Source organism: Impatiens glandulifera, chromosome 1 (assembly GCF_907164915.1).
Source record: "Impatiens glandulifera chromosome 1, dImpGla2.1, whole genome shotgun sequence".
NCBI lineage: Eukaryota > Viridiplantae > Streptophyta > Magnoliopsida > Ericales > Balsaminaceae > Impatiens > Impatiens glandulifera.
In genome coordinates, this window is record NC_061862.1 from 82585572 (window position 1) to 82609719 (window position 24148).

The 24148-nt window shown below is 33.5% G+C and overlaps 1 protein-coding gene across 1 annotated transcript; it reads right to left on the bottom strand.

The window, feature by feature from the left end:
• Positions 1-6386: 6386 nt before the first annotated feature.
• LOC124919111 (beta-galactosidase 10-like) lies at positions 6387-24148 on the bottom strand. Its single transcript, XM_047459270.1, has 19 exons — positions 23939-24148; positions 23478-23573; positions 23276-23388; positions 22986-23052; positions 22762-22854; positions 20381-20524; positions 18973-19061; positions 17360-17465; positions 17131-17218; positions 16921-17039; positions 16387-16551; positions 15832-16031; positions 14979-15088; positions 14561-14658; positions 12929-13033; positions 12674-12784; positions 12315-12526; positions 11457-11790; positions 6387-6617 (listed from the first exon to the last, which is right to left on the bottom strand). The coding sequence occupies exons 1-19, from the start codon at positions 24122-24124 to the stop codon at positions 6507-6509; spliced, it is 2547 nt and encodes an 848-aa protein (XP_047315226.1). The 5' UTR covers positions 24125-24148; the 3' UTR covers positions 6387-6506.

Sequence of the window (24148 nt, forward strand, 5' to 3'; positions counted from 1 at the left end):
GAATTAGACCAAATGCTCGAATTAGACATATCTTAATATTATCATTCACCAGCACATCCTCCTCCATCACATTCTCAATCTTTTTCTCCTCCACAAGACCATCATTGTCTTTTTCATTCACCACATCCTAAACAAAAGACAAAATGCTCGAATTAGACCAATGTTTGAATTAGACAAAATACTCGAATTAGACATACCTCATTCTTCTTCTTTTATTCCTTCTACACCAACACATCCTCATTCTTCTTCTCCACAAGCCATCCTAAAAAAAGACCAAATGCTCGAATTAGACATACCTCAATATTATCATTCACCAGATCCTCAATCAACATATTCACCTTCTCCAAATCTACCTCATTCACTTCCAAATCTTCCTCATTCATCTCCTCCAAATCTTCCTCGTCATTGTCTTCCTCATTCACCTTCTTTTTCTCCACAAGCACATCCACATATTCCTCATTCAATCTTCTCCTTCTCTATTCCTCCTCTAGTGTGGCTAATAATATGCAAAACTGTTCTTGTAGTTGGTTTTAAATTTTTTTGTGAGATTTATTTCAGTTCTCATTTTAGTTTTTAGTTCATTTAGCTCATTCGTTAGTTGATCCAATCTACATCTATCATGGGGAGTTGTTGTTGTTGGAGTCATTTGAGGGCCATCATCATCATGGAGATCTATTGATACTAGAGTCATTTGAGAGGGATCATCATCTTTTCAACTCGTAGCGCTCTTGGCAGAATAAGAGCTGTTGGGGGTAGGGATGCAGGTTCTTCTACTCGTGGAAGGTTTTGTAGGAACAGAATGAGAGGTGTTGGGGTGAGTAATTTGTCTTTTCTTCCTCATGTCAGGTTTAGGAGGAACTACATCTTCAATATCTCCAAATTTCCTCTTTCTGCAATCAATCTCAAATAAGCAATCATAAAAATTACCTCTCACATCTTCAAAGTCCTCCCCAGCATATAAGATTTTCACGTCTTCAGATAATTCTATCTTCTTGACAATCTTGCCTTGCAGGCAGTGTGAAGATCAAAGGCGGTGCTCTTCCTGCTGAATTTATACTGTATTATCCTTGGACAGACATGCTCATGCGCTTGAAGCATCGTATTCCTTGCAAGTTTGGGGATAAATGTTTTGATAACCTAATAGGTCCACACTTGTAAGGCTAGTGTAAACTCATATATGGTATAAGTAATATTGACATTCTTGTCTTTGTTCTTCTTCCCCATGGCTTTCTTCAGATATAGCGACATGTGGTGTTCCAGGTCCCTGTTCAAACCCTTTAGGGTTGCTCTAAAGGACAACTTTTCCCATGGAAATTAGAGAAAAGTGTTGATGTCCTCGACCGTGCTGAGGAGTTTGATATTTATTATCCTATTTGGGTCAAAGGCGAAGAGATATTGGCAAACCAAGTATACCAGCCCCAATTTCCATGGTTCTTCCTTATCAGAGCAAGACATAAATTTTGAGTGAAGGTCTGTTGTTTTAACAATCATATTACTTTTAAAATATTTAACAACCAAATGTGGACATTCTTCAACTTGATTGAAAATGGTTTCCACCGCAGGAAATCTCCCAAAATTGAGGTATGTGACCAATGCAAACTCCTTCATCCTAAAGCACAACTCCTCTCCATTCATGAGGTACTTCATCTCCATAGAATTTGAGATGCTCTTCTTGAGGAGCATTTGATGTATTATCGTTCCTAAGAACCGCAGTAAGGTGGATCATTTGAATAAGAATCGGAATTATGTTTGCTATACCCTTTCCATTAGATCAATTGTAGCAAACTTGGTGGCAATGTTTGAGATATTGGTTTTCCATGAGACCTTACCAATAAACTCAGGAATTATGGTGGACTCCATCTACAAAAAAATGAACAATATTGGAGTAAACAACTCTAGAACATTATATAATTACCTAAACTATAGAACATAACAACTCAAGTAAGCAACATCAATGAATACACGAGGAAAGCAACATATATGTACAATGCTCGTGAAATAGCAATTCATAGTTATTAAAAACCCTAAACCATGTATGCATGCAGAATAAGAACACTGATATGATACTAGTGAGTGAAGAACATTGGATAAGCAACATCATATACACACATAAACCCTAAAAGCTACATAAACCCTAAAAACTAAGGATTATACATCAATATCCATCAATATAAACGACAGAATAATGAGAACCTTACAAATTAAACCTAAACCCTAAACCCTAAACTCACCTGAATATATGATCGAAGAGACGGACGTCGAACGATGATGAGAGTTGATCGATGATGTTGAACGAAGTTGGATGATGATGAGAGTTGTAAATACGAAGTTGGAAGTTGGAGAGTCGTGAATGGAAAGTGAGAGAGTCGAGAGTCGCGTGAAAGGAAAGGGTTTTTTTAAATGATGGGGCAAATAAAGTATATATACGATGAAAGACGCGAAATACCATTAACTCGAAACGTGCGAGTGACATTTCATGTCTTTCCATTAACTCGAAATGCCACTCTCGCACTTTCATCTAAATCGCGTGAGTTCAAAAACGCAATTTAGATGAAAGTGCGAGAGTGATATTTTACTTAAATGATCGGTAAAGTGGACGCGTGAGGGGCAATACGGACATTTCGTAGGACGAAAATGCCCTTTTTGCAAAGTTTATCAAACGAGGTCTTTTTTGGATTTAGACCCTTTATCAGGGTCATTTCATCAAATTTCCATATATATATATATATTTATTATAAGAAATTAATAAAAAAAATTAATTATATAAATGTAATGTCACATGTTTAACAAATTTTATGTTGATTTAAAAATATAAAGATCATATTATTTTATCTTGATTTTGGTATACCTTAATATTAGTAAGTATTGATATTATTTTGATACATAAAAAATATATTAACTTAAATAAAAAAAATAATTTAATATGATTATAAAAATTAAAATATTATTCATAAAAATTAAAAAAAATGTTAATAATTAAATTTAGTTACTAGATTAAATTTATTTAATATATGTGTTAATATTTATATAATATAATATAATATATTTTATTTTAATATATAATATTAAAGGTTTATGTAATGTATTTTAATTTATAATATTTATTTGAATTATTTAATTTAGAAAATTTGATTTTAATTATATATATTATATTTATAAAATTAAGTAAAAATAAAATATGTGTTATTTTAATATTTATGTAATATATTTTATTTAATATTTATATAATATATTTTTATTTAATACATGTATTATTAATTTAAATTATATATGTTTTTATTTATAAAATAAAGTAATTAATATATTTAGTGTGAAAATGTGTAATTAATAAGTTAATTAATTATTTAGATAGAACGTTAGTATTTTAAAAATAAGAATGAAAAAGTGGATATATTCAGATAAATTTGAAAGGTGGGTTGATAAATAATTGTGCCGCTTTCAAATGATGTAAATTCTAATTAGTGAGAGGGTCAGATTTTCATTAACTTGTGAGGTTCAAATTTTCATTAACTTGGATGTTCTATGGGTCCTAACTAAATAGCTAGAGCAAAGGGCAGTGTAAAAAATATGTGATCCCATTTCTTTGTTTTCTTTGTAAAGAGAGCAAATCTTGTCAAGATTAAGAGATAATTTAGTAGTTATGATTGAATAAAAGAAATTAAAAAACAAGTCAAAGCAAAACATTGATGCATCTATTATGATATTTTATTAATGAATGGATCAATGTGACTGAACTGAATTGTCATATATAACTAAATTAAAAAAAAAATGAATGAAAGATAGGAAAAGAGAAATGAATAGAAATCTCTTAGGAGAAATGAATTTTTAAAGTGTCTGAATTATCAGGTCAAGAGTTGTGGTTAATTTGGATATATATGTGAGAATAAATAGATACTTGAGTCGGATTGTGGGTTGACTCGTCTATATATTTAAAACAGTTAAAAATAAAATTAAAAATATTATGTATATATTTTAAACTTGCAACCTAACAAAAACAAGTATAACTTTTTAACCAACTAAACTAATAAAAATTTATATTTTAAATTTAACACTAAATTTGATGAACGTGGGACGTTCTTAACAATATAAGTTCAAATTTTTAACTAACTAATATATATATATATATATATATATATATATATATGCTTAATTTTCAAAATGTTCGGATTATCGGGTCGAGAGTTGTGGTTAATTTGAATATATACGAGAGTAAATAGATATTTGAGTCGGATTATGAGTTGATCCGCCCATAAACTTAAAACGATTATGTATGTTTCGAACTTGCAACCTAACAAAACAAATACGACTTTTTAACCAAGTGTGATTGAGATGTGGTTTGTCGATGGATAATAGGTCGGTAACAATTGAAAGTTGTTAAAAAATATAAATCAAATATTTGATTGACCAAAGTGTAAGGTCACGATGCTAAATATTAAAAAAATATGAATCAGATATTTGATAAACCAAAGTGAAAGTATAAGGTCACGAGATGTGATATTAATTAGAAAAAATTATATGATGAGATTAATTATTTTATCGATGTAATAAAATATGAAATGACAGTGTTTTATTTTTTATTTTAATATATTATTCGTAATTTATCAAAATTTTAAACATTTAATACATATTATTATAATTTTTAATTTTTTTGTTTATATTTTTTTCGTGTAAATAGTACGATTTTTTTTTAATAGAAATAAGAAAAGATAAAATCAAATGACATTAAATTTCTCTAACATCTCCGTCAGTGTGACACATTAGTGTGACAGGGCCTTAGATTTTGCCTAGATATATTAATTTTTATTATTTAATTTAACAAATATCTTACTTTTCTAACTTTTCTTTTTGGATGGACTACCCTATCATGCAAAAACAATAAAATAACACACGATTCTTCAAAGAAAACGATAAAATACACACCTAAGCTTGTTATGAAAAAATGTTAATATGTGTGATAAAAGACTTTTGGTGAGAGTATCTACCGTTAATCTTCAATAAAAATATAGTTAATGTGAACACTTTATTGTGTTAGCAATGATATACTGAATTAACATAAAAAAAAAATTGTCACAAAAAGGAAATACCAATATTGTCACATGACAGTGCACAATATTAAACTCATTGCTTAATACTAGTTATTTCTTTGAATTCCAAGAGATGAGATTTTCACCCAGGGTTTTAAATATTTTTAGAACCAAAAGAATGTTGTCGGGTCCATATAAGAAATGACTTCACTATCCAACTTTCACTTCATATTAGGCCTCAACATATTATTTTCAGTTCATTACAATCCCTAAATTTCTATTGAATGTTGAATATTTGGCCCGAACCTAATATTCGACCGAATTTGAATTCATCAAATTTTAATTTTATTTTTAGTTTCGAATCGAATTTTAAACCAATTTAAAATCAAATTAGGTGTGTCAACTCGAAAACCAAACAAAAAAAAACCGAATTATTTTTTATTGGTTATTTTAATTATATATTTTACTATATATTATATAATTTATTATATATAATTAAATAATTATATATTAATTTAGGTCATCCGCTAGTCCTACATAATCACTAAGACTCTAATCCCTCACTCCAATTGTTCACTCTTGAGTCTCGACATATCTCTCATTCTTTCTAAATAGCTTACATAGGTACCGTGGTCAATAGGCTTGTCTATTGCAACCACACAATTACGACAAGAAGGCATACAGTCTTGTCCAAATTGTTTGAAAAGCTCGTTGGTATAGTAGGAGATGACCCATTTCAGACCCATAAGTAGAATTAAGGGTTGATCATCCATTAGATATGTCATTTTCTTAATGTCATACCATGATAAAAGTTGATGGATAGAATCATTGTCGTGGATCGGCGTTTTTGGTTTGGTACTCCTAATGCGTCGGTACTGAATAACGACACACATCTCACTACTAGGAACCAGGGGAGGTATGCGCTCCATCTTTTCCAAGAGACATATGTAGAGAGTGATGGGAGCTCCTCTCTTGCTCAAATAATAGGTAAAGTAGGATTCGTTTAGGCCTAGCAATGTTTTAGCTAAGATGATTCCAGTGTGATCCTTATTTCCTCCCCTCAAGCGGTAAGCTACTTCTAGTATTTTGAAGGATGACGGGCAGTTGTCTGACTGGGTAAGGACAAAAAATGAATATAGCAAAAAGAATATGTATTTTTGGTTTGAATATGCTTATTAGGGTCATGAGTTTGAATCTTCACTTCGGGCCATTTAAAAAATATTAAATTATCAAAAATGCAATAATCGTTATTAATCTTTAGTCATCTAGCTAGTTGACCCAATCTAAATGAGAATAGGCTGCTAAGTTCAAATTTGGGGTGCATCATGACAAAAGAAGATTTGCATAAGATAATCATAAATTCCATAAAGTTGGTTAGCATTTCTACACACCAACTTAGAATATACTCCAATTTAAAATTTGACCATCATATATAAGTGAACATCTTTACAAATTTAAACTCTTCAGCTATTGATGTCACCTTTAGCTGCAAATGGCTTCAACAGCAAGTTTTTTAACTGTGCCTGAGCACAAATGTGTGTTGAAGTTCTCCTCATTCAGTTCTATGCTACATTCATCCTTATTCAAGCAAGCCTGCACCAAGTGTTGGATTGAATAGGATAATAATAATAATCATCTACTAAATTTAAACTTTAAGAGGTTCATTATAAATGTATCTCATTTAAAACAGGAGTTATAAAGATTCAAAATCAAACATTTTTACAAAGTATTTATGTGTGTTGATATTGACTTGATGAGTCAGGCCCAATTAAATGAAGTGTCTAAGGCTTAAGTTTGTTAAGTTAGTTAGGACAAGTTGTTTATATATAGATAAGTAATTCACACGGTGAGAGATTTTAGAAATGTGTGAGTGATATATATAAAGAATAGGGGTGTAATTGAAACGTTTAATTGTGATATTGTAATTGAGTTCCCAATAGAGCTCCATGGAGACGTAAACCATTTTTGAGTCAAACTTCGATATCCAATTTTGTATTGTTTTACTCTTTATGATATTTGCAGTTATATGTCTCAATTCTTTGATTGATTATAAGAGAAATTCCCTACCATGTGAGTATATTCTTTAATACCCTTGAACTTTCTATCAGTTTTGTCACTGAGCATATTTCAAAACTATAAAAATGAAAAAGAAAGAATTTATTGAGAAGCATATAAACATAATACCCTTGAGCTTACTAAGGCTATAAGCATTCATTTCTCTTTGTAACTTCTTTAGAAGGATGAACAAAACATAAAGGCATGTTTGGCAATGTACAATATGTACAGTTCCACCTTGAGGGGAGCGTGCATAATATTCTCATTAATTAGATTAAGACTTATCTTTACAACAAACATGTCCTATTGGATAGGAATGATAATTATCTCTAATTGTTATAGTATTTAGCCGAAAGAAATGAAAACAAGAGGCCTTGTCCGGTTTGAGTCATTAAAATAACCCAAGCTAATCAAACATCATTTCACTCTCCCTCTCATTCATCAAATTAATCAATCCATTAACTAAATTACTCTCTAATTTTCTAAAGATCTAGAGAGATGAGAGAGGGGGAGGGAAAACCATTGTCCTCTGGTCCTTGGCCCAACCCCTCCCTTCCCAGCTCCGACACAGACAAACACCGAGAGAGAGCGACCTCAATCCCACCGCCGTCAGCTGCTCCACCTCAAACAATTTCCTAGCTTCCTTGTTCCCTACCTACAACCCACTAACAAATGATCATACCCCAACTTCAACCCCTACACCTAACCCTAAACTGACTGCCCACCATAACCCTAATCCTAAATCAGACGTCCACCTTAATCATAACCTCAACCCTAAACTGACCGTCCACTCTAACCCACATCCCAACATTGAAGCACTCATATAAAATCTTCATCTCTCTTAGTTGGTTACCAAGTTAAAGAGAGTTTCTCTTATTCGGAGGTTCTCAAAGTCTTTTCAATTGGACGTTGGCGTCACCCCATTAGATTTGGTGACAAAGTTATTGAGCTAGAAGAAAGTAATAATGACAAAATAGCTACCATATGCACCGAGAAGGGTTTGCGCCGCACTCGAGGATTCACCTGAGCCTTACCGATGCAAGACTTTTGGCGAAGTGGTTTAATAGGCCTCAATACCGCTTCCACAAAATTGAAAGATTCGTAGATGAAAAAGACACATTATTATGGGCCGACTTGAATAGACATGACCATTTTTGCGGGATGATGATAATACATTTTGAATCATCATTCCTCTCGATGTAGAGGGCTCATTTTACAACATAATTATAGAAGATATAAAACATTACATTTACCGTAATGATGATGTTTTAGAGACGTATAAGTTTTCCATCATCTCCCTCGAGTCGACCCGTGTGGCCCTCTATGAACGGGGTTAGCCCCACTGTAGATGATCCCCAATCCTAGGCTGTAGATGATCTCCAATCATGGGCTTTAGATGTCCTTCCGATTGAGTGCCCAATTGAGATTATGGATCTTAGCGACTCATTTCACTTATTCACATTTGCTAGCAATAGAGATAAAATTAAGGTGGCTGGCAAAATCTGCATTTCTACGGACATGAAGTAAAATTTCAAAATTGAAACAAATTTATCGATTGTTGTCTTACCTAGAAAAGTTAAAATCCTCATGGATTCGTATTATCGGTCTACCGTTCCATTTATGGAATTCTGAAGTAATCAATAGAGATCCAACGCTTTCAAGTTCCAGCGAACAAGTTAGAATAGAGTGAAATCCACCAATCAACCATGCAACCCCGACCCATAATAAAATTTCCAACCCAAACATCCTCCCGAGCCAAACTACCTACAACATCTCCGCTCTATTCTAACTTGCTCACTGGAGCTCGACAACGTTGAACCTCTATTCACAATTGATACTGGTGGAGATGATTCTGACCAAATTGGGAGATCGTAGATACTGCATCTTAAGCCGAGCCGGAATCAATTGTCTTGTGTTGTTAACCTTTATTCTGGCCCATTGTAGGTTGATTTTAGCCAACGTTGCTTCATCGATTTCCAACAAGCTGCTGCAAGAGTTATTGATCTTTGTGATTGCTTCAGTATTCCATAAATAGACCGGTAGACCGACAATACGAATCCACGATGATTTCAACTTTTCTGGGGTCGGACAACAACCCGTGAATTTGCTTCAATTTAAAAATTTTACTTCATGTCCATAGAAATGTTAGATTCTGCCAGCCACCTATACTTTATCTCAATTGCTAGCAAACTTGAATATGTGGAATGAGCCACAAAGATCCATAATCTCAACATGACGCTCAATAGGAAGGACCTCTACGACCCATGATTGGAGATCTTCTGCAGTAGGGTTAACCCCGTTTCAGGGTGCACAGAGAGCCACAAGACTCGACTCAAGAAAGATAATGGAAAACTTATACTTCTCTGGAACGTCATCGTTACGACTAGAGACGTAATGTTTTATACTTTCTATAATTATGTTGTAAAATGAGCCCTCTTCATCGAGAGGATTGATGATCCGAAATGTATTATCACCATCACGCTTAATTCCGCAAAAATGGCCGTGTCTATTCTAGTCAACCCATACTGATGTGTATTTTTTATCTACAAATCTTCTCATTTTGTGGAAGCGGTATTGAGGCCTTTTGGACCACTTCGCCATAAATCTTGCATCGGTAAAGCTCAGGTGAATGCTTCGAGGGCGGCGCGAACCCTTCTCGGTGCATATGATAATTATTTTGTCATTACTGTTTTATTCTAGCTGAATAATTTTGTCACCGAATCTAATGGGGTGACATCAACGTCCAATTAAAGAGTCTTTGAGATTTTCCGAATAAGAGAAACCCTCTCTAACTTGTGAACCAACTAAGGGGATAAGATTTTCTGAGGGTTAAGGTTAGGGTGGACGGCCGGTTTAGGATTAAGGTTAGGGTGAGCAGCCAGTTTAGGGTTAAGGTTATGGTGGGCGGTCGATTTAAGGTTAAGTGTAGGATTTGGGTTAGGGTTGTAGGTAGGGAACAAGGAAACTAGGAAAGTGCTTGAGGTGGAGCGGCTGGCGGCGGCGGGATTGAGTTCGCTCTCTTTCGTCGTCTGTATGTGTCGAGAGGTATATTGTAGTTGAAACAACAACTCCCCATAAGGATTTTGTAACATTCAAGCAGATCATTTGTGATTTTGTCAGAAGTGTCTATTTTTGTTTTTGAGTATGCCATTTTGCTTAGGGGTATCAACACAATAACTAATATGATCTATGTCTTTGGAGTTTAGAAAATTTCCAAGGTATGAAGAAAAGTACTCTGTCGCATTATCGATTTTGAGCACTTGAATTGAGGAATTCAAATTTTTTCCTTTCCTTTTGAGCACTTGAATTGAGATCTTCATGGAATTCTTTGGTAATGAATTCTTCCTTTTGTTTTTCTCCCACGAAGATTTTCATGGAGTTCGACCATGGGAGTTGTACATGGCAAGAGAGATGAATCTGTATTTGTTTCTATATAACATATACATTTTCTATCTATTTATGAAGAACATACTATTGTTTATAAAAGGAAATAAAATCAGTTATATCAATTCATTATGCTTGATTTGTGCCATTTGATCAATTTTTCCCAATATCTTCCATCAACAATTAAATCATGGAATAATGGCTTCTTTCCTTAGATATGAAGTTGACTCTTAACATTTCTATACTAAATAAAGTCTTGTAATTTAGTGATAGATGATAGAGTATAAGAATTAAAATAATGGCTTCTTTCCTTAGATATGAAGTTGACTCTTACTATACTAAATAAAGTCTCGTAATTTAGTGATAGATAGCTTAGTGATAGAGTATAAGAATTAATGTTCATAAGGACATAGATCATGAGTTTGAATTTTTACACTCATAATACCATTTACAAAAAAAAAAAACAAAAATAGTAATAAAATATAAAATAGCTAAGAGATAATGTTATCAGATTATGCTTGGAAACTCTTGTATTTATAAAGGATACTACCCATAGAATCACATTATTAGGTTATGCTTGGAAACTCTTGTATTTAAAGGATACTACCCATGGAATCACATTATTATTCCAAATTTCTTAAATTTGAAAAATGTTAAAACTACATCCTTTCATGATTATAAGACATATCACCATGTCCAATGCTGAAGATATTTGGTTACCATGAAGGTGTCAATTTCTTTACTTACCTTCTTGGTAAATGGTATTACAATGTTTTATGGTTCTTATACGACTCATCATATTCATCTTTCCCATCAATAATACTTTCATTTCATGTTTTTAAGAACCATATCCTATCCATTTTATCAATATCATGCTGATAAGTTCTACAAGAATATAATTACACTAGCAAAAGTTACAATTGATGATATCATATAGAAAAAAGTTTTAGAACTAGAACAAATTGTATTCAGGATTAGTTGCAAGAGCCATACCGTTTTAACAGTTGAAAATGAATTAGGATCATGACAATTGCCCAATGTGTAAGATCCGCATGACCCGGTGGGATTTCCATAGCTGGCAAAACGAACTTCTGAAATTTTAGTATTTGTAGGGCATGTTAATTGGACAGCTGGACCTCTTTTGTTATAATGAATTCCATGAAGCGAACGTTCAGGATCAAAGGAGGGGTGATCTTCCGAAACCATTGCACATGCACCAGAGGTTTTTCTCCTAGAGAATCTGATCATAGTTGGGTCTCCTCCTTTCTCCTCAAATATAATTAGAACATTTCCAGTTGGCTTGAACCAAGACCGAGGAATATGGTACCTGATCAACCATCCAAAGAAAAATTAGAAAATCTAAACTGTATAAAGTACAGTATCAAGATGTCGAAAAATAATTACTTGGGAAAAAGTTAAAATTTTGAAAATGAAAATCTTTCTAGTCCATGCGTTTTTTCATTGTACGTCCATTTTTACCATAACATCATTTGAATTTTTGAGGAAAAAGACCCACGTACTTAGTTATAATGAAATTCTATTTCAAGAATATTTTCTGCAATTAAAAATTCAACTCAGTAGGGAGATCTGAATTTGGTTATATATCTGCAATAATGCTTTCCAAGAATCCGGGTTTTCCTTTGTTTACTCATACATCAACTTTTATTTTTCATTTTGTTTCCTACAAGAACAGGTGTTATAAAAAATAAAATGTACTAGGTAAAAAGTAACATTATTCTTCTACTATTCCTAATAGTGAAGGTTATCCATATCCATGCAGTAGCAGCATATAAGCATATTGGAGAAGGAAAAGAAGTGAAATTCAAAATTACTAGTCATTTTTTCTTTTACCATCTCTGTGTTGGTTCTCCACACCCTGTCATACACTTGTCATAAAAGAATGTGCCTCTGTAATCACACTGCTGTACACAGACTTCATTTGTTGAGCTTCTTATGGGCCAATATCGTCCAATATGTTCACCATTCAACCAAGCGAATCCCTTCCCCATGTGGATCATATCTAATCCAATTGGATCTTCGCCTGGAGGAGCATCTACAACAGCCTACAATATTTTGAATAGAGACGTGAAAGTCTGTATCTGGATTGAAAATACATTTTTTTTCCTTTGTAAGCCAAATGTGTATTTTCCTACTAAGAAAACAAAAGCAATCTCAACTTACATCAAATAATCTTTTTCATGTATATTTACCTTGTACCAAGTGAGAGGCTGTTCTTTTGGCGGGTCTGAAGTTGGCACCCACTTTACATTGTTTGAACCATCAGGATTGTGGATACCAAGGTGTTCACCTTCCAGTCCAATCTGACATGCAGGACTTAAAGAGTTTAATATGGACAGAATTATAAAATAATTGAAGGAAAAAGTTAACTTTCAGATTTATCTCAGAAACAGTTGAAAATAGTTGGGAGATAATTTATTCATGCATAAAAAACAAAAAGGAAGTACCTTATAGGACCAATCGTATGCAGACAAATCTTTTGTACCATTACCAAAACTAATCTGAACACTTGTTAACCCTGCTCCCACCCAATCGTACGAAGGTCCTCCGCTCTGAAACCAAAAGAATTCTATGAATAAAGAAGACATCCAAAAGAATATCAGTATAATATATTGAGAGATTAAATTTAAATATCTCAAGAAAATACATGTTTGATGCTACAATTTGTATGAATAAGAAGATTAAAGAGAAGCGGTATTAGTACTCCTATCAAGAATTGCTCATTCACTTCACCAAAAAAGCCTATAGAAATAAAGGAGCATTATTTCCTTTTTCTACTTTAAAAAATTAAAAAGAATTACAAGCCCCATGGACATAATGTGCAGATACACATGGGAGAATTCTTACTCGTTTCTTACACATTCATGTTATGGAAGTATTACATATAAATTTGATATACCAAATAATACCTACTTCTATTTCTTTATAGTTAAGGAAGCTATTCATTTTTATATTTGTTGTCATATTTCTAATGGAGACATTATAAGGGAGTAATATTCTAAAGGCCATTTTTTTTTCTCTTTTCTTTATATTATGATTCATTAGTTACAAAGGAGACTAATATAGAAAGAGAATATATAATATAATCTCTTCCAAATTGATTTAGATAAAAAGACTCCCCACAAGGTAGAGCAAAGATGCCCAACTTGTTTCTGGCATAATCCTTTTCTTTAAATGGTTCGGTTATCAATTCTTAAACTCATGAATTTAAAGTATTGAGTTCTAGAACTTAGCTAAATGAGTTTTTTTTGCTGACATAATCCTTTTCCATGTCTAGGTCTTGGTAACATGTATTTTGGAACAAAAGCTCCTATAAGTTTTTCCAGATAAAATAATAGTATACGAAAATGTGCTCCATCCATACAAGAAACGCCAAATAACACCTTCTGTTATTTTGTTTCTCTTCTCCCTTCCATCTGTACTTCTTTAAACGCATCTTGCGTTTTCTTTTTAATGAGAAGTTGACATTAAAAAAAAAATATCCGCCAAATAACACCTTCATTATCACACGTTACTAGAATTTTCTTTTGTAGAATCCCCTTTTTTTAAAGTCAAATATGTATTAAAAACGCGTCGTTTAAGCACGAACGACTAAGACAAAGGTCTTACAAAATAAGAAAGAACTAAGACAAGGGTCAACAAAATGAAAGAGGCCAAAAAATTTAAAAACTACAAAGCAAAACATTAAGGATGTGCCGCCTCACGCGACACACTTACACTAAGTTTATTTGAAGATTTGTGCACTAAGTTGGAAATCTACAATTTGTACCAACTAACTTGAGGGGAGTGTAGAAATAATAAATAAAATGTATAGTGATGTAGTTAGTGGGATTCGGTTATGTGTATAGAAAACCACCAATGTTCTACCTTTATTCATTATTTACATTGTATATATTGTTTTACTATGATTATTAAGTCACAATGAAAAAATTCAGACTTATAGTTTCCAAAATATCTCACTCGTAAACTTTCAAATAGGTGGTCTTGTTTTGTGTGAAAAATGTAAGAAAGGGCTGATCAAGAATAACAATGAAAAGCTACAAAATGGCTATTTAAGTAGAGATGGCTGAGCAGCTTACTTGCATACCAACAGTCATGCTTAAGAGAGCAATTTCGTTTTTTCCATGTTTAAGAGAAATTGGAGCCTGAAGTTTAAATTTACTTCCAAATGCACTGGCTGAAAAACAGAAAATAACGGAACTGATTAAGGTATAGGCACCAAATAAGCAACTGCTACCCACATCAAAATGTAGCTTGATGTGGGATAATGTTACAATGAAACAATTACACAATGAACGAGGATCAGTAGATACAAAAAAGAAATAGAAAAATACAGTACCAGATAAAAAGTTATATATTGGCACCACAAGTTGACCCAGTATGTTTTTTTAACATTTGATCAACATACATATTTATTATGCAACATTTTCAACAATTTTTGGTATTAATGGAGTTCATGCAATAAAGGGTAGTGAAGCAGTTCTAGAAAAGAGAAACCTTCAAGCTTTCCATTCACAAAAGCATGCAGGGCATGACCCTTTGATTCAACTTTAAGAACAGGTGGACCTCCTTTCTTCAAAATATCTTCACTCTCGTCAACATAAAAGCTTCCAGACAAAATAGGCCACATCAGATGCAATTATAATATATTATATATAATATATAATAGAACGAACTGTTCATAATTGAAGAGCACAAAAGAATCAAAATCTACATAAAATGAATAAATTCCACATTCTAACTAGCTCATTCAACAAGTTACAATTCAACTGGAGTCTGATGTGACATTTTTTTGAATGATGGCTTGTTCTGAATGATGATTTCGTTTGGTGGAATGAATTGAACTAACTAACTCATTCAACAAGTTACATCTAAAAATCTACATAAAATCAACCGTGCAAGATATCATTCAGAACAAGTCATCATCCAAATTAGCCCAGTGGTAAAAGTCGGCTTAAGAGACTAAAATGTCACGAGTTTGATTCCAACTGAAAGACTAAAATGTCACTAGCTATTGGTGTTATGCTAGTTCTTCTGAATTAAAAAAAAAAAAAGCCATCATCCAATAAAATGTCACATCTGGAAATATTTTAATATAAAATGAATGATTTCTACATAAAATGATCCACATTCTAACTAACTCTGAACTCCTGTTTTCTATTTCCACTTTTTCGATTCCACCCCTGTAATGATTGAATGCTTCCTGCATTCCTTTTTTTTTATATGAAAAGTTGACATTTAAAAAAATAAAATGATGAGAATAGGTAGTATGAGACAGCATGTCTAGCACGGATTCATTTATTTTATTGCATAAAAGTTAACCAATAAATAATTTATTGAGTTAACAAACCTTGATGTGTACCAGAGATAGTCAGTGGTATCTTTTGTGGTATTGATATGGTCAACAAAGCATACTCTAGTGAAATCAATTTCCCCCCATATCCCAGATTTCTCCACAAACACCTCCCATTCAAGAGGCTTACTTGATAATACAAAGGAAGGCTGCAAACTCTCTGGTACCATCTGAATCACAGAAGTTTGAGAGCCCACCTGTCGACAAAGATCAAAGTTAAGTAGCAGAGATCTTATATCTAACATATCATAAATACTATAAAGTAAATGAAGTGTAGAAAAGAGAAAATAAACACCTTAGTCTTTTTCTAACAGAAAGCACATATTGGAACAATTTACACATCAATCAATATGTAAGAATATCACAATCATCACCAGATGGTATATAACAATTATATATTTATACAAGTGTGTTATACGACCAGCCACTTTCTGAATTTCCTGAAAATGTCTTACTTTAAAAATATCAAACAATGTTGCTAAATCATGTGAGTTATTTATAAGGTGTGATACAATTTTTGAGTCTTCCAACATGTGAAGTACATGTAAGTACCTTAGCGGTGTTGAAGACTACATGCTTGCAGTCTGGCAGGATGCTAACTGACCATGCAGGTAGGTAATATGAAACATTCTGGAACTCTACCATCTTGTCATTTTTGTCATCAATATTGGCAATAAAGGCAACACAATTACCAAGAGTGTCTGCATACACATCAGCCTATAACAAATATAATGGCAAAGAAATTTTAAGTAAAATATATGCAAGTAGAGGAATTATTATGAAGGTAGAGGTTACCAAATGCTAAACAAAGAGAAGGAAAAGAGATTTGAGCACATGAAAGTGTTACATTTTTTTACTAATGAGATATAGTTTTCACAACAGTAGAAACCTATATTTTTTAAATTGTGAAATCCTAGTACAATTGTGCAACGGACCAAGGCCCAACGAGATTAAACCCATCAAGGCTTAGGTCCTTTACAAATTGTCTGCAGGTAAAAAATATAACCAACATCTGACAACTATATGTGAACTGCTCGCATGTTATTCACATCATCGACAATTCATCTAAAAGAAAACAACAATTACCTCTTGAAGAGGACCCAGTGAAACTATAGTCGGTTCACTACTTAGTAATGTTTTCTCGCATAACTTTATAGACTTGTGGAGTTCCTTAAGGTGTGACCATTTTGGAAGCCTAGCCAAACCTGAATGTTAAAGGTCAATCTAAAGTTAGAGCATTATTTTCCTCTAAAATGGAGTTAAAAACATTCTTGTAACTATAAATACATGTCATACCATACTCATCAATAGGCGCATCATAATCATAACTAGTGGTGACAAATGGGCCACCTGAGGTGCGACCAAAGTTCGTCCCACCATGGTACTACATCAAAGAAAAACATAAGAGATCTTTCAGGGTTAACCTTTAAAAAGGAATTTGACGGAATAGCTCTCTGAAAATGAATGCCAAAGCCAATCAATGAAATTTATTAAAAAACTAGTTGAAAGGAAATTTTGAGAATACCATGTAATAATTCTGAAGGCTTCCACCTTTCTGAAAAAATCGAGCAACTGAAAAAGCAATATCTTCAGGTGGCCTGTGTGGATCTCTAGCCCCAAAAGTTTTGAACCTGAAAAAGTTGCAGAGAGCATGTAGGTGAAAAGAAAACAGTCCAGGGAACTCCTATCATAGATAATCTATTTCAAGACAATAGACACAGTACAAAAGTCATCAATCAAATAGTTACAACCCGAGACTCACAATGATCAAGGACAACCAGAAAATGATCTTATATTCATTATCTTGGTAGGATAGTGTTGCACAACAATGCCTCAAAGAGGATAGCAACATGCTTATTGATATGGGTTTCATCTAGTAACAGTAGTCATCATTGTGCCATTGATGGTGGGAATGGGAGCAATTTAAAATATAAGTTCAATTATTCCATGCATATAGTGTTTAGAAAAAAAAAACATTGCAATTCATATATTATTGCCTTAGATTAACCAAAAGATGATGTCTAGATGATGAAAATTTTATGCTGTTGACAGATAAAAGTGGCCACATTCAGAGCTCTAAAGTGAAGCATGGTGTTATGGAAATAGCAGCAAATTAGGAGATTTTATTTCCGTCCATAATTAGCACACTAATAAACTAATCTATACTAATTTCTTCTGATTAACCCTTTTTGATCTTCTTGATTTAGCCCACCAGACTTCACCAGTCACAAGGATTACAATACATTGATGTTACATTCTTTGAACTACTATCAGTCTAAGTGATTATCGTCATCTCGATCTAGAACATCATCCCCACTATTGAGACTCTTGAGTCTCCTTCCATCCCACTATTAAGACTCCTTAGCCTCCTTTCATTCCCACTACTGAGACTTCGAACCACCCAAGACTCCCTTCATTCCTCCAAAACTACCACTAACATTCGAGACTTCCAAGCCTTTAATCATTTCTCCTGAAATGCCTCAAAAATCCAAACCAGATCCCTATTATTAAGGGAGAGAGAGAGATATGAACTACTTTTGAATTCGAAGTGACTGGCATGTGGTCCTTTAAGACTCCTTTTAGAAAGGAACTAACGTAGATGTGTTAGTATTCATTTCTATATATTTTGTATCTTGTGCTGACAAATCAATTCACAAAAATCTGGGAATCAAGTTGATTACCTTCTCAAAAAAAAAGTACAAGTACCAAATAGTATTGATGAGGTTCTCAAACACTCTAAATGTTGAAAAGATGTAGATGAGGAAATACAATCTCTTCTAAGGAACCACACATGGTCCATGTTTAAATCTTCCAAAAGAAAGAAAAAAATGTTATCAATAGAGAAGCAAATGTAATAGTTCAGAAACTTGGAAATATAGCTATGTTGAATCCTTGAATGGAATTTCTAAGCCTCTCATCTCCCCTCTTATACCTCACATTTTTTCTCACTTCAGGATTCGGACAAGTTTCTATCTAACAGTAGTCGAATTATTAACACGCCGCACATTACTGAAATTATGACATACTATAAACACTAGATTATAATTTAGATTCATAAAATAAAATTAGAACCACAGCAGAAAAAAGAATGAAGTGTAAATTAAGCATTTGTTGACCAAGGAAGTAATTTGGGTATACCATCCGGGCCAGTTCTCCGTCCAAAGTTTTGGCTTGTTTGGGGAATTTGGTGTAAATGTGTCACAGTAAAATGAGTTGCATGTATTGATCTGCAAAAGTAATCAAGACCATCTCTTAGTATTATTCAAACTACACTTGAATGCCACAAGGTCCATTGAGTACTGTACACTGCTCTAACAAATGAGCACAGACTTTTGAACCAACCAGTGATAAGGATAATTATGCATAGTAGAAATCTCCATAAACAATAGACTAAAAAAACATTCATCTTTGATAGTTCAAAAGCTGATTAACATATTTGAATCCTATAAACACAATATGCTTAAAAAATAAGGAATTTTCTCCAGACAAAAGAAAAAGTGATGGGAACAAAACAAATATTAGGTGCTATGTTCATCAAGGATAATCTCATCAACTCTTAGAATTATTAAACACATACAAAATTCTCTACATTTAACAGTATACAAATACATTAGCTCTCAAATTCACTGTATGAACTTAGAAGAGATTTGTATGAATTAGGTGGTTGCAAACAGTTCATTACTGACTATATTTATGTAATATTAGTCATCTTGTGCCCAAATATTTCTCTTGTTCCTTTCTTTCTTGTCCACTTGTGTAAAAGAAAACATTTCTTGTTTCTCTTCATTTGAAATATTAAAGTTTGTATTAATAAAGTTGTCGCAAAGGCAACTTCTAACAATACAATCAATGAGCTTCTATACTAAGTCTTGAACACATCACATGTTGATTGAACAACTCATCCTTCACGCGACATTGAATTAGTATAAGGTACTTTCTTTTCCTCTCACAATAAATCAAAAATACACTAACCCCCTCTTCCTGTACAGAAAAGAGAGTAATAGATATGGAAAAAGTTCTCAAACAAGAGATGGATTGGATAATAAAGTACTGAATGTTTCATATATGCTTCTCGGATAAATAGTTAAATGCACCACTTATTAAATATAATACAATATACAATATTCTTACCGTTCATCTTAAGAATTTTTATGCATGCACTATAACCCTTTTATTTATATGGATTCCTCAAATTAAATAAGATAAACTTTACTTTTTTATTGTAATGGTGTTGGATAAAATTTACTCAACATTCAACGAATTTAGTTGACCTGGCCAAATAATTAAGATCTGCATAATTATGAAGATTTTACTTGAGCGAAAATCTAAGAGTTGTATGCAGACACAGTCAGGGAGGAAATAGCGAGCATATAGAGAGGAATGAAAACATATCAGAACATTGAAATCAAAGCTATTTACTCAAAAGATTTTAGATGGTCAACTTCAAGGCATAGTTTTTGCAAATTGAAACTATTCACCAAACTTGCATCTATGCATTTCATCATTTAGTTGTTGTTGCAGTAACTTATAAAGATAGACCTCTCACCACAGGATCAGGAGCATCATCCTGGTTACACATTATCCAAGGTATGCCTATATTTTGAGAAAGAGCCATCTGAGCAGCCCACATAGCATACTGTTTTGCCTTTTCTCCATATAAAGTCTCAAGGTACCCATATTCGTTCTCCACCTGTAATTATGTAGAGAAACATTACATACTAACCAATTAGAGAGCTGTTAGAATATGTGTTGGTACATTTTAGTTGTTTTTTTGTAATGGATTAGATAATAGGCTGTAATTTAACACAATTTTCCTTGAGAAGAAAATATCTTCAATCTAAAACACACACAGGCACTAGAGCACCTCAATACTTTCTCTGCTCATAGTGCTACAGTACTCGTCCTATCCCAACAGAAATATGACATTGATTTGTTACAGGGAACTGGATTACTTGGATGGAACTGTTGCGATGGATCGTTAGAGTTAGGTTTCATAACCTTAGAATAAGCTGACGGGTCGATGTAACCAATGTCAGTTATATTTCAATTCATCACAATAAATAGTTATTAATAAAGCAGCTGAAGGGTATATAAGGAAGAAATCCTGATCTGTAGAGGGCATAAAACATTATTCGAGAAATCTCGAAAGGTCAACTTCTCTATCTCCTTTCTTATTCCCCCATTGTATTCACTCTAGCCATTGGGAGTTCTATCTCTCCTCTATCAATTCAATTGTTCTCTTATTTTTTCTTCATTCTAAATTCTAGTTCTTTTGTTCATTTAATTTCAAGATATATATACCTAATTTTAGTTTAATGTATATCATTGGTATCAGAGCGACGTTCTCGGCAATATGGTGGAAACACGTATCGACGGGACGGGGAGTTGAATGAAATCCGTAACCGCAGTTAGGCGCAATAATGAATGAAGTAAAATTCATTAATCGTCTAAAATTGAGCAACAAAATAAAGATCTTTATTGCGCCTAAGTATCTCATCTCACTGCTCAAATTTAGGTACCTAAAAAACTCCGGAAAAAGACCGTCCGTGTGTTCACAAATGTCGATTGGGTTAGGGACATTACTAACAGTAAATCCACCTCTGAATATTGTTCTTTTGTATGGGGCAATCTCGTCACACGGAGAAGCAAGAATTTTGTTGTTGTTGCTCTAAACAAATGCCGAAGCCGAGTATCGTTACTTGCACTCGAAATTTAGATAAGCCTCGTCCTTGAAGAGTTATGATTGCCTCTTGATGGACCTATTCAAATTATGTGTAATAACCAAACTGCAATCGGTATTGCAAAAAATATGGTTCATCATGAGAGAACCAAACACAATGAGAGAACCAAACACATTGAAATTGATCGTCACTTCATTTATGAGAACGTCAGTAAATAATCTATTTCACCCTTCAAAGTTACCTAACACAATCAGGTGGCTGACATACTCACAAAAACTCTTCCCAAGTTAAATTTTGAAAATTATCTGTCAAGTTTGGCACTCTCAATATCTACTATGTAACTTGAGAGTATGTAGAATTATTTATTTCTCATCCTTGGTATTGATGCAACTTATTTGCACTCAACATGTTGATTTGTTTATACTCAACGCATTGTTTATTGCCATTTCCTTACTTTTATTATATTGAACGTCTTTTATATATCACACATCTCTCATTTAAATCAAAGGAAGAGACATTCATTCGTTATCTCAAAGTCCGTACTTGGCGATGATTGTTTTCTTCTAGAGGTTTTCGTTTTCGTTGAGAAATCTCCACCACCATTTATAGAGGAGCGAAGTGTTGAAAATGGAGAAGTCCTTGATTTCCGAGTCCCCCGTCAACAACGTCAAGCTTTGTTGTGTCTCATCTTACCATGTGTGTTATTTAAGTTGAGTTGGAGCTGCCCCAAAAGAAATTCCTAATGATTGTGTTTGCTGTCCACCTATGCAGTAATAAGAAAGAGTGACATAGTGAATGTTGGAATTGTGGCTATGAAGTTTTTCATGAGAACCAACCTGTGGCCTTTAGAGAGAAGTTTTCTCTTCCAAAGAGCAACCTTTGAATATATAGTTTAATAATTAATGAGAAATTAATTTCTATCTAAAATTTTAAATGTTTACTCATGGGTAACTGGCATAATGACAGCTCAGAACTTGCAAGCAGTCATTAGCTTGATTATGACTTTTAGACAATCAAAAACAACTCATAGAAGAGTTAGCATTCCTACAAAATAAGATGCAATTTCAAATGAAAAAGTCCACTTTTCTTCATTTTGTTGTACAGCTAGTGTATGTAATCTAACTGAAGTGATTAAACTGCATCAAGAAACAACAATTTATAATTTCACACAGAACTGAAAATTTTAAATTTGCAAAATGCGGGAGAAATTTATGCAAATCTTATTACACAAGGTTTTGACACTCACCTGGGCAAGGATGATAGGACCTCCTTGTGAAGCAAAGAGCTTCTCTTGCTTCATAAGATTCACTACAACGGTCATGAATTTCTGCATGTGATACTGTTAAGCATACAAAGAGAAGAAAGAATTAGTGCAATCCAATTAGAAAACCCAATCAAATGGAAGAATAAGAAAGAAACTGAGTTCTGGTTCATCATAATTACATAATTTTTTAAATATCATTCCCTTACCTTGAATGGCTCATTATTAGTCCGAAAGACAGTGCCTGGAACGTAGTGCAGCCAAACGGGCACCCCTCTGCATTATACAATCAGTTATCTGATTTCTCTTGTTAAAGAACTAGAAAGTTCAACCATCTATAAATTTTTAGTCATATTAAAGTTGCAAGTTTTCATGGCACAAAGAGAAAGGCCAGGATGTAAGAAGTCTCTTATTAGCAAAGAAAATCAGTACTGAACTGATTCAAGATTTTGTAGCAAAGTTTGAGCTTCTAGTTAATGGCCATTAACATACAACATACCCAAAATTCCACTCAGCAGCTACAAATGGGCCTATGCGAAGCATCATATACATGCCTGCATCCTTAACAATCTTTACAAACTTGACCAAATCATACCTTCCGTCAAAATAATACTGTAAAGAAAAAGACACAATTGTAACAATCAAATCATTTCTTAGGGGATCATAGCCAAAAAGGGATATTAGATTATTACTACACTTACATTGTCCGGTGAAGGTTCATGTCCGTTCCAAAACACATAGCTTTCAATCACGTCCACACCTCCTTCTTTTGCTGTTTTCACTAGCCCAGGCCACATCTATACATACATTCACCATATGCATTCCATAATTACTTTATGCCAAAGAATAATTGTGCTAATATCAAGAAATTTCATCAGATAGTTCATAGATCAGACAGATGCAGGAGTTGAACAAATTACCAAATGGTGAGTTGATGTCACAAAAACATACGACTCAATTTAGCTACAAATTAAGAGATGAAAAATCAAATTCAAGGTAATTCCAGAGGAACTTAGAAGTGCATATAGAATCAAATAAGTGAGCAGTCAGGATGAAGTTCAGTTCGCATATCATATGAAAACTTCTCCGAGAGTGAATCTGTTCACATTTTCCAAGACATGTTGAAAACCTAACGAAAAAGCACAAGTATTATACTACTTACCCCGGGCACACTACGAGGGTAGTGAATGGAGGCGGAGATGAGAAGCTTGCGCTGGCCATCAATAATGAGAGAGCGGCGATCATAGGTTACGTTGGCTGCAGAAGACAGTGCGACGAAGAAAAACAAAGAGTAGAGAAAAACGATAATGGCGAGTACGGAAGAAAGTGGCTTCCCCATTTTCGCCATAGCTGGTGAAAGGTGTGAAGCTTT